The sequence below is a fragment of the Babylonia areolata genome, chromosome 12, assembly GCF_041734735.1.
Source record: "Babylonia areolata isolate BAREFJ2019XMU chromosome 12, ASM4173473v1, whole genome shotgun sequence".
NCBI lineage: Eukaryota > Metazoa > Mollusca > Gastropoda > Neogastropoda > Buccinidae > Babylonia > Babylonia areolata.
In genome coordinates, this window is record NC_134887.1 from 10,062,095 (window position 1) to 10,074,729 (window position 12,635).

Consider the following 12,635-nt stretch of genomic DNA (forward strand, 5'->3'; position numbering starts at 1 on the left):
CACACACACACACACACACACACCCACATTCATACACACATGCACACACAGAGAGAAATAGAGACTAAGCGAGAGAGAGAGACAGAAACTACGTTATGGATGAAATAATGGTTTCTAGAACTGTTAGCCATTTTGTGTTTGTGAGAGTTAGCGGTGCGTAGGTGTCTCCTGTTTTGTCTTTGGAAGCTGGCATGTGTGTGCAAACAGTGGCAGGCTTCTTAGAGGTTTAAAAAGTTGTCAAGGATTTATAAAATTAAGAAATGACTTGTTTTAAGTCCTTAGGCTTAAGAGTCTAAAAAAAAAAATTACCCATGTTTATGAAAGTTTTCAGTTTCAGCCTCTGTATTATTGACAACAATATCCATCATTTATGTGAATGTCACAGCACAGCTGCAAAATTTTCCATCTGAATTACAATGTAAAATTATATTGATCATTCACAAAAACTTCATCCTAAGACCAAAATGCTGGCACTCAGAATGTCATGCCACACATCAGGGTTCCTGAAGTTCTGATATTTCTGGCCTTGGGAGCTATGAAGGTTAAAAAGTTATTCAATTTTGTGACCGAAGACCTGTATGAACCCTGAATAATAACAAGTATGAGGGAGCCGTGCTTGGGGTGAGTCTTGTCAAAGTCTTTGGTGTCAACAGATTCATGGAGGACTGTTGTAGGAACATGATGGCAGTCTCCACTCTAGGGGGGACGGTCACTGATTCTGGCTCTGTGACTAAGCTGTCAGAACAGGTACTACTAAACACCACCAAAGCGATTCATCAGCAGTGCAGGGTCTCTTCTGGTGTGTGGCCTCCTGACGACCTAACATTGATGGTTCCCTGTGGACTGCAGATGCTGGGACTGCGACAGACAAACCCAGGTGTGGCCATGTATGGGGCGTTCGCAGTGACCAGCATGGGATTAACAGCACTGAAACGGTGCAGATGGTGGGACATGGGGGGGAAAAAATCAGAAAAAGACAAATGTGTGAGTGAGGGAGTGTCTTCCTTGATGTGCAGGTCGGTGTGTCAGGAGAAGTACGGCAACGCCCCAGAGCTGGTGGTGAACGGTCACCTGAACGCCACCTTCCCCTACATCCAGCCCCCTCTGGAGTACATCCTGACCGAGCTGCTGAAAAACTCCTTCAGGTGTGTATGGATATCAGACCTGTTTACCAGTAGAGTTTTGGCATAATTTGTACACCGTTTTGACTTGGAGTATGCCCATGCGCGAATATGGATTTCAGTACAACTTTTGAGGGAAGGGAAAAAAATTGTTTAGCCAACCCAAGTTCTGGTCCACAACAACTAAGTGGAAAGCACAGTTTTGATGCTGCTCACGTGATGACAGGCTCTCTCGGACGACAGGGAAATGTTCACTGCCAGCGCGTGGCCGTCGGTGTTACATGATAGTCAACGAGGCCTATCTGTAGTCTCTCCAAGAAGGTGACCTACATGGATGGCTGTGACCATCTTCCTCGCCCTCCTCCCACCCCTACTCTTTCTCCCACCTCCACCTCATCCACTTCCACTGTCAGAGCTGTCAACATCACTGCCACTGTCCCCTCACCACCCTCCCTCCCCTCCTGTACTTTGACCATGATCCGTCTGTCTGTCCCTCTCTCTGTATCTGTTTGTCTCACTCTCTTTCTCTCTGTCTCTCTCGCCCTCTCACCTCTCGCTGTCTCTCCCTCGCACAGGTTAATCGAAAGGAAACAACCATTCTGTAGAATCGTAACTTAAAGCAAGTCAGCATAAACAAGACCTCCACAATCCCTTCCCTTCTCATTCCTCCACCCCCCCCCCTCACCCCCCCCCCCCCCCCGCTTTACTCATGCTCCCTTCTCACTCACTTTCTCTTCCCCCACTCCAGACACCACTCCCATATCTGAATCTGGAGTCTGGAATGATACGTTGCAGGAACCTTTGCAGGTTATCGGCGCAACGGTTGATGAGAGCGCATGGCTTTGATTAGTCTATAATCTATGTGTTTTTGTTTTAAGCTCAAATTGTCCTCATCTATATTTACTTAACTGTATATAAGTTCACTTAACTAACTATACCATATCACTGCAAACATGGTGGGGTGGTAGGGGGAAGGAGGGGGTAGGGGAGGGGAATGTCTCATGTTTTTCTCTGAAATCTGAATATGTCAAGTTTTTATCCAGAATCTGAATATTATTTTCTTGTTTTTATCCAAAATCTGAATATCTGGTGTTTATATATGAAAAACAATTATCGCTCTTTTTTTTTTTGCTTTTTTTTTTTTTTTATTATTAAATCTGAATATCTCATGTTTTTATCCAAAATCTGAATATTTCAGGTTTTTATCCCAAACCTGAATATCTGGTGTTTTTATCTGAAATCTGAATGTCTCCAGTTTTTATCTGAAATCTGAATATTTGAGGTTTTTATCCAGAATCTGAATATCTGTTGTTGTTTTCTGAATGAAATGTCTCTCATGTTTTTATGCAGAATGTTAATATCTCAAGTTTTTAGCCAACATCTGAATGTCTGGTGTTTTTATGGGACCCCACAGAGCGACTGCTGAAACGCACAGCACAGCAGGACAGATGCCGGAAATTGTGGTCACCATTGCCAGCAACGACAACGATTTTGTCATCAGGTCAGTTTCAGTTTCAGTTTCTCAAGGAGGCATCACCGCACTGGACGAATCCATATATACGCTACAACCACATCTACTAGGCAGGTTTCTGACAGCAGCATAACCCAATGTGCTAGTCAAGCCTTGAGTGCATACATAGATATTTTGTGTACCTATTAGTTTGGATTCTTTTACAAAATGTTTCCAGAGGACAGGACAACACGTATGTTGCCATGGGTCCTTATTAAATGTTTCACATGGGACCTCGGTTTATCGTATCATCTGAATGACTGGACAACCAGTTTAATTTTCTAGTTAAACTTGGGGGGGGTGAGGGGGCGAAACCAGGATTCGAACTGAGACCATGACAGGCGAAATAGCCGAGTGGTTAGCGTTGGACTGTCAGTCTGAGGGTCCCGGGTTCGAATCACGGTGACAGCGCCTGGTGGGTAAAGGGTGGAGATTTTTATGATCTCCCAGGTCAACATATTTGCAGACCTGCTAGTGTCTGAACCCCCTTCGTGTGTATATGCAAGCAGAAGATCAAATACGCATGTTAAAGATCCTGTAATCCATGTCAGCGTTCGGTGGGTTATGGAAACAAGAAAATACCCAGCATGGCACACCCCCAAAAACGGAGTATGGCTGCCTACATGGCGGGGTAAAAACGGTCATACACGTAAAAGCCCACTCATGTGCATACGAGTGAACGTGGGAGTTGCAGCCCACGAACGCAGAAGAAGAAGAAGAAGAAGAAGAGCTGAGTCTGTCATGAAACTGTATCAGCAGATGGGCATCAACCATTCTGCCACCCTTAGGGGGGTGACAGTATGGTTTGACTTTGCCCATCCGTTACTCACACCATGTCAGTGCTTGCAAGTCTGGCCTTTGAACTTTCTTTTTTTCTTCTCCTCCCTTATTAAGTCTGTGAAGAGTCATTGGGGCACCGCACTGAAGAGCTGTTGTCCAGATTCTTCCAGGTCTGTCGGTCGTTGGTCACAAAGCCTGGGTCTCTGCTAATGGTTGAAATTTACCTTTTCCCAAAATGATTCCTCCATGCCAAAATAGTTACTCTATACACTTATTCTTTCCGCCCACAGCTCTCTAGCCTTGTATCTGCGTGTTTTTGGGGTTTTTTTATATATAAGTTTTGGTTTTTATATCTTTGTTTCAGAGCCATGCATGCGTGTGCAAGTTGGGTGTGAAAAAACTTTGATTTGATTCTACGTGAATACGGTTGTTGCGATATTACACATTTGCGCATTGTAAGCATAAGAACTGGATGATTTCTTGCAGTCTCCAGAAAATGATTGCGATCTAAATTGAAGTAGGCTAATTTTTTTGAATGGAAACGATAATGACTGAACATCTCTCTGTCACACTCGTCTAGTGTTCTTAACATTTCGCATGCCTCCGAAATCTGGTGTCAGTGTCAGAGGGTGGACGTAGTCTGATTAACCCCTTGACTGTTGAACCTTGATGAAACGACGGGCGCCATAGCCGAATGGTTAAAGCGTTGGACTTTCGATCTGAGGGTCCCGGGTTCGAATCACGGTGACGGCGCCTGGTGGGTAAAGGGTGGAGATTTTTACGATCTCCCAGGTCAACATATGTGCAGACCTGCCAGCGCCTGAACCCCCTTCGTGTGTATACGCAAGCAGAAGATCAAATACGCACGTTAAAGATCCTGTAATCCATGTCAGCGTTCGGTGGGTTATGGAAACAAGAACATACCCAGCATGCACACCCCCGAAAGCGGAGTATGGCTGCCTACATGGCGGGGTAAAAACGGTCATACACATAAAAAGCCCACTCGCGTATATACGAGTGAACGTGGGAGTTGAAGCCCACGAACACAGAAGAAGAAGAAGAACATTGATGAAACGAAACAAGTCTGGCGTGAGTTTGAAGAGCAAGAAGCACTTGTGTGCTTTTCATCGGTGTGATTGATTGATTTTATTGAAGAAAAATCTTTTCAGTCCAAACAGGAAGGAGTCCAGATAAGAATGGTGGTTGACATCCTGACCTGGAATGTCAATCTTAACTCGGTGAGGTGGCGGGCCTTCTCTTTCTTGTCAGCAGCAGTCAAGGGGTTAATGGAAGAAAAGACAGAAACAGTTCTGTCAGATTAGTCAGAATTGTTTCAGGAGCTTGTTCACACAAATCAGATACGACACACCTTTTTTTCTTTTTTTTAATCAATGCTTTTTTATTTGGAGTTTTTGCACAGTAAATTCTGCTTGTCACAATGGAGGTTCTGTTCTGATCTTCTCAGTCACTTGTACCAGTCCCTGAGTTTTCCATGCTTTTTTTTTTTTTTTTTTTTTTTTTTTTTTTTTTTACAATGTTTTCCCCTATTCTTTCCCGTCTCTCTCTTTTTTTCTCGGACAGCTCTCTTTCTGTCTGTCTTTCTTGCTCTCTCTCGCTCTCTCTCTTGCTCTCTTTCTTCTTCTCTCTGTCTCTCTCTCTATCTCTCTCTCTCTCTCTTTCAATTTCATTTACACACCTCTCATCCATCTCTTTTCTTTTTCTTCTTTTCTGACTCGCTGTGTCAGTCAGTGCATTGGCGTCGTCTTTCTCAATCAGTCTTGCTCCCTCTTTTTTTTTTTTCTTTTTCTTTTTTTTTTTTTTCTCTCCATTCCGCCTCACTGTCTGCCTCCCTCTTTTTCATCACTTTCTATCGTTCTTTCCATCGCCTCTTCCTCTCCCTGAGCATGTCCGTTCATTCAGTGTTCAATACTAAATACAGGGTTCACAAAAAATTAAGGACCAATGGGATAGTTTTGCACAGTTTTCTCCTTGGGGAGGCACGGTGAAACGATGCTGAATATTATGGGGTACATGGAAAAATTCATATCTTGATATTGATTATGATGATAATTTTTAGAAATGTACAAAAACGTATGTGTAAAACAACAAAAGGAATGAATGAAAATAATGAGAGGAAGAAAGTTTGAAAGATATTATGAACCGATTTTACGCATGTGTTTTTCTGAATTTTCCCTGATGCTTGGAATTACATGCATTATATGTGAGGGGTTGAATAGGGAGGGGGTTTGGGGGAGCTTTTTGGTTGTGTACATAAATCGTAAAAAGAAAAAATACAGGAAATTCAGATTTGTTCTTTGTAAGAAGCCATTTGAATACTTTACTAAGATACAAAAAAATTGTTAAATTGTAAACTGTATCTAAAAGGAGACTTTCACAACACTGGCCGCACTTAGAAAATGATCTCAAACACAACCAGGAAAAATAATAAATACAAACACAGGCAGTGCTGAAAGGATTGGTGCTCACCATTTTCACTTAAGGAAGCTATTTTGATGACACGATGATCAGTTACAGTTCGGGCATAATGGCTGCTGAACTTTTCTCTCTCAGTCTCTCCATCACTGTCTGTCACTCTGTCTGTCTCTCTGTCTGTCTGTCTCTTCCTCTCTCCATCCTTTTATTTCCCCTTCCCTTCCTCCCTCTCTCGTGTCCTTCATCTTATCTGCTGAAACTTCTAGCCCTGTCCTGAATTGGATGCAACGCTATGTGCTGATGGATTTGAATGGCCCATTCAAAATCAAAAGCAGGTGCCCCCAAGGGGGAGCAATCCTCTATCCTCTTGGGGGGGGAGGGGGGGGGGCGAAGGGGGTGGGCAGCCCAATGTCACAAATAGTCCAAAAGCAGAAACTTTGGATGGTCCATATGACCTAGTTTGGACCCAAACCTGACCACATGTTATCCAGACAAGTCCCAGACAAGTTACTGGAGATTCCGCTTATACCACCTCTTTTCGCATGTGGTTCTCATGCAGTTGCTAGTGTGATTGAGTGGTAATGATTACACTTGCCTGTTACGTAAGGAGGAGAAATAAGAAGAGGTACTTTTTGTTCTGCAGTTGTCCAGCTCTTAAACGGGTTAGAGCAAAAATATAATCTGATTAAATATTACCGACAAGCTTTTTCCCCGTAAGTTTTGTTTATTGGTGCCATCGGAACAGTAGAATGATGTATTGAACGTGTCCCTTTTCTTGCCAAAAAGCATATAAGTTCAGAGGAATATGTTGTAACATGTTGTACTTTACTGTTATTTCATTAATTCATATCGGTAACCATCTCTCTCTCTCGCTCGCTCTCTGAGAGTCTCTCCATTAAGTTACACAATCACGAATGTCCATTTGATCGGGTTATATAAAGTTTGTGAAGCTGTGCCCATTTTCCACTGCTTCAGTGTTTGTTTTTTGTGGTGGTTTTTTAATGATCAGTGATTTCGGGTCAGGACATTAAAAAAAAGAAAGTGCTGGAATGATAATGATAATAATAATAATGATAATGATAATAATGATGATAAAAAAGGGGGTATTTATGATGCGCTGCACTTCCTTACAACAAGGGTCCAGAGCACTGACAATTAACACCAATGTGGGTTGATAAAAAAAAAAAAGGTTACCAACATTAAAAAAAAACACAGGCCATTGTGATTAAGACTTACAAGCAATACATGGAATTATGTTGGTGACAAAGCACACACACAGGCACGCACACGCACGTGCATGATGTCAATGATAAAGCACACACACATACACACACACATCACACAAAAATACTCTCTCTCTCTTTCTCACACACACATACACACGCACACATCACACACACTTTATCACACACTATCACACACACACACACACACACACACACACACAATCACACGCATACATCACACACACACACACACACACACACACACACACACACACACACACCAACCACACCACACCACACCACACCACACCACACTAACGTCTAGACATCCAAATGAAAGCAGATTTGTACAGATGTGTTTCGAGGCCATACTTGAACTGAGATTTGAATTGAACAAACAGTACAGCTGGTATCGTGACAAGAAAAAACAACAACATTACTACGTGTATCCAGCCGTCACATCTAAACACAATTTTCTCCCCTTCCACTTTCCATTGAGTGGATGCTAGTCAGTCGGATGATACGATAAACTGTGGTTCCAAGCGCAGCATGCACCTATTGCACATAGAAGAACTCACGGCAACAACAGAGTTGGCCCTGACAAAAGCTTAACAGTAAAATCCGCTCTAAAATATACATGATATGGGAAATGAATGATGATTGTTTAAACTAAAGGCTACTGCACTGTTAGTCACCTCTACCCAGGTAGGCAGACTGTCGTGAAAATGACTCCATTTGTAAAGCTCTAAGAGCTCAGTCTCTGACTGTAGGTTGGATCTGTATGATAAGTATCAATGATAAATGATAAACAACTTAGCAAACACCTGTTAAAAAAAAAGGAAAAAAAAAAGGAAAACATGATATTTGGTTCAATAGCTGCTACATAGATATCAGTAATAAATGATAAACAATTTAGCAAACATCTGTTCAAAAAAAACCAACAACAACAACAAAAGAAAGAAAACATGATATTTGGTTCAATAGCTGCTACATAGATATCAGTAATAAATGATAAACAATTTAGCAAACATCTGTTCAAAAAAACAAGAAAAAAAGAAAGAAAACATGATAATTTTTGGTTCAATAGCTGCTACATAAATATATTAGTAATAAATGATAAACACCTTGGCAAACTTCTGTTAAAAAAAACAATAACAAAAAAGAAAGAAAACATGATATTTGGTTCAATAGCTGCTACATAAATATATTAGTAATAAATGATAAACACCTTGGCAAACTTCTGTTAAAAAAAACAATAACAAAAAAGAAAGAAAACATGATATTTGGTTCAATAGCTGCTACATAGATATCAGTAATAAATGATAAACAACTTAGCAAACATCTGTTCAAAAAAACAGCAACAAAAAAAGAAAGAAAATGTTATATTTGGTTCAATAGCTGCTAAATAAATATATCAGTAATAAATGATAAACAATTTAGCAAACACCTGTTCAAAATTTTTTTTTTTTAAAGAGAGAAAACATGATATTTGGTTCAGTAGCTGCTACATAGATATCAGTAATAAATGATAAACAACTTAGCAAACACCTGTTCAAAATTTGTTTTTTAAAAAGAAAGAAAACATGATATTTGGTTCAATAGCTGCTACATAAATATCAGTAATAAATGATAAACAATTTAGCAAACACCTGTTCAAAAAAAATTTTTTTTAAGAAAGAAAACATGATATTTGGTTCAATAGCTGCTACATAAATATATCAGTAATAAATGATAAACAATTTAGCAAACACCTGTTCAAAAAATTTTTTTTAAGAAAGAAAACATGATATTTGGTCAATAGCTGCTACATAATAATATCAGTAATAAATGATAAACAATTTAGCAAACACTGTTCAAAAAAAATTTTTTTTAAGAAAGAAAACATGATATTTGGTTCAATAGCTGCTACATAAATATATCAGTAATAAATGATAAACAATTTAGCAAACACCTGTTCAAAAAAAAAAAAAAAAGATAGAAAGAAAGAAGATAAAACATAGGAGTTTGATTCGGTCACAACTCCCGGTCGCCAGGATCCATTTAATGCCCTTTCAGTCTTGAACACTCTGACCTGTTTGTCAGTAAATCCCATAGTCATTTCAATATGGGTGGGTGTGTGTGGGGGGGGGGGGGGGGAGGGAAGATAAATAAAACAAAAATGCTACTACCACTGACCACCAGCAGCAAACACGGTGCAGTTTTTTCTTTTTTTCTTTTTTCTGTTCTTTTTGTTTTGTTGTTAAAATCTCAAGTTTTCTGTCATAAAGTAGCATGATGAGAGTGTTTTCTGATAAAAGTTAGTGTGATGTTTTTTTTGTGTGTTTTTTTTAATAAGTCATTGCTCGCTTAATGTGTTCACACTTAGCAACTCAAAGCTTTGGCACAGATGTCTTTGTATAAAAGCGAGATGTCACACACACTTGTCCATTGTAATTCCTGAGAAATGAAGAGTGAGTTAACACAGTTTTGTTGTTGTTGTTGTTTTCAATGATGATGTGTCCTGTCTCTCCCAAACACAAGAGAAGAAAAACTTATAAAAAAAAAAAACAGTTCTCCTCTGCCAAATATTAGTTCCAGAAATTCTAATTGTTGAGAATTTCTGGAACTTTTTTGGGGGGGTTTTTTTTTTGGTTTTTTTTGTTGCAGTTCAGCCATCTCTTTTTCTTATGTGTGGAGGTTTTTACAAAGTATCTCATTGTATAATGTTACACATTTAACAGAGCATGTCATTGTGTAATGTTACACACTTTGTCAGAGTTCATCAACATGTAATGTTACACTTTTTTTTTTTAATAGAGTATTTCATTGTGTAATGTTACATGTTTTGTCTGAATACATCAAGCAGCAGTGTTATACATTTTGTCAGATTAGGACACTGTGTAATGTGACATGTTTTTTCAAAGGACATCATCGAGTAATTATTACACATTTTTTCCTCAGAATGTCATTATGTAATGTTTTACTTTATGTGTGAGCACAACGTTTGTGTAATATATTACACATTTTGTCGGAGAACGATATTGTATATTGTGACATGTTTTGTCAGTATACAGCATCATGTAATACATGTTTTGTCAGAGATGGTTTGAATTACACATTTAATTTTGTCAGATTACATCCTGTGATGTTACACTTTTTGTACTATATTATACACAATTTGTTGGAGAAAGACTTTATTTACTGTGACATGTTTTGTGGAGTCAGAGTATTGCATTGTGTAACGCAACACGTTTTGTTGGACTGTGTCATCCTGCGATGCCACACACTTTCTTGGTCAGCGTTTTTCACAGCTGGCACTGTGTATTGTAATATGTATTGTCAGCGTACAGCATCATGTAGTGCAACACGTTCTGTCAAGACTATGTCATCCTGCGATGCCACACACTTTCTTGGTCAGCATTTTTCACAGCTGGCACTGTGTATTGTAATATGTATTGTCAGCGTACAGCATCATGTAGTGCAACACATTCTGTCAAGACTATGTCATCCTGCGATGCCACACACTTTCTTGGTCAGCATTTTTCACAGCTGGCACTGTGTATTGTAATATGTATTGTCAGCGTACAGCATCATGTAGTGCAACACGTTCTGTCAAGACTATGTCATCCTGCGATGCCACACACTTTCTTGGTCAGCATTTTTCACAGCTGGCACTGTGTATTGTAATATGTATTGTCAGCGTACAGCATCATGTAGTGCAACACGTTCTGTCAAGACTATGTCATCCTGTGATGCCACACACTTTGTTGGTCAGCATTTTTCACAGCTGGCACTGTGTATTGTAATATGTATTGTCAGCGTACAGCATCATGTAGTGCAACACGTTCTGTCAAGACTATGTCATCCTGCGATGCCACACACTTTCTTGGTCAGCATTTTTCACAGCTGGCACTGTGTATTGTAATATGTATTGTCAGCGTACAGCATCATGTAGTGCAACACGTTCTGTCAAGACTATGTCATCCTGCGATGCCACACACTTTGTTGGTCAGCATTTTTCACAGCTGGCACTGTGTATTGTAATATGTATTGTCAGCGTACAGCATCATGTAGTGCAACACGTTCTGTCAAGACTATGTCATCCTGCGATGCCACACACTTTCTTGGTCAGCATTTTTCACAGCTGGCACTGTGTATTGTAATATGTATTGTCAGCGTACAGCATCATGTAGTGCAACACGTTCTGTCAAGACTATGTCATCCTGCGATGCCACACACTTTCTTGGTCAGCATTTTTCACAGCTGGCACTGTGTATTGTAATATGTATTGTCAGCGTACAGCATCATGTAGTGCAACACGTTCTGTCAAGACTATGTCATCCTGCGATGCCACACACTTTGTTGGTCAGCATTTTTCACAGCTGGCACTGTGTATTGTAATATGTATTGTCAGCGTACAGCATCATGTAGTGCAACACGTTCTGTCAAGACTATGTCATCCTGCGATGCCACACACTTTCTTGGTCAGCATTTTTCACAGCTGGCACTGTGTATTGTAATATGTATTGTCAGCGTACAGCATCATGTAGTGCAACACGTTCTGTCAAGACTATGTCATCCTGCGATGCCACACACTTTCTTGGTCAGCATTTTTCACAGCTGGCACTGTGTATTGTAATATGTATTGTCAGCGTACAGCATCATGTAGTGCAACACGTTCTGTCAAGACTATGTCATCCTGCGATGCCACACACTTTCTTGGTCAGCATTTTTTACAGCTGGCACTGTGTATTGTAATATGTATTGTCAGCGTACAGCATCATGTAGTGCAACACGTTCTGTCAAGACTATGTCATCCTGCGATGCCACACACTTTCTTGGTCAGCATTTTTCACAGCTGGCACTGTGTATTGTAATATGTATTGTCAGCGTACAGCATCATGTAGTGCAACACGTTCTGTCAAGACTATGTCATCCTGCGATGCCACACACTTTCTTGGTCAGCATTTTTCACAGCTGGCACTGTGTATTGTAATATGTATTGTCAGCGTACAGCATCATGTAGTGCAACACGTTTTGTCAAGACTATGTCATCCTGCGATGCCACACACTTTCTTGGTCAGCATTTTTCACAGCTGGCACTGTGTATTGTAATATGTATTGTCAGCGTACAGCATCATGTAGTGCAACACGTTCTGTCAAGACTATGTCATCCTGTGATGCCACACACTTTCTTGGTCAGCATTTTTCACAGCTGGCACTGTGTATTGTAATATGTATTGTCAGCGTACAGCATCATGTAGTGCAACACGTTCTGTCAAGACTATGTCATCCTGCGATGCCACACACTTTCTTGGTCAGCCGGCGCTCTGTGCGTCATCACACCGACCCACCACAGTGTGTTGTTGCTGCCATGCTGTTCTCCTGGTCCCTGTCAGCAGCAGCAGACTCCTCCTCAGACCCACACTTTTTCTGGCACCCCGGCGCGACCTGCGAGGAGATGCTGGCCTTCCTGGGGGAGGTGTCGGCGTAGTCGGGGTCCGGGGTGGTGCCCCGGAACTCCTCCACATCGGAGATGACAGACATGGAGGAGGAGAGGTGTGGGGAGGCCTGCCCCGAGAAGGC

The 12,635-nt window shown here is 40.7% G+C and overlaps 1 protein-coding gene across 1 annotated transcript in view; it reads left to right on the top strand.

Annotated features, from left to right (window-relative positions):
- LOC143288054 (branched-chain alpha-ketoacid dehydrogenase kinase-like) overlaps positions 1-12,635 on the top strand; it is a 41,094-nt gene that overhangs the window by 16,716 nt on the left and 11,743 nt on the right. The window contains exons 8-9 of the mRNA XM_076596320.1: positions 1,017-1,145; positions 2,536-2,622. Coding sequence (XP_076452435.1) covers positions 1,017-1,145; positions 2,536-2,622 — 216 coding nt within the window. The remainder of the gene's footprint in view (positions 1-1,016; positions 1,146-2,535; positions 2,623-12,635) is intronic.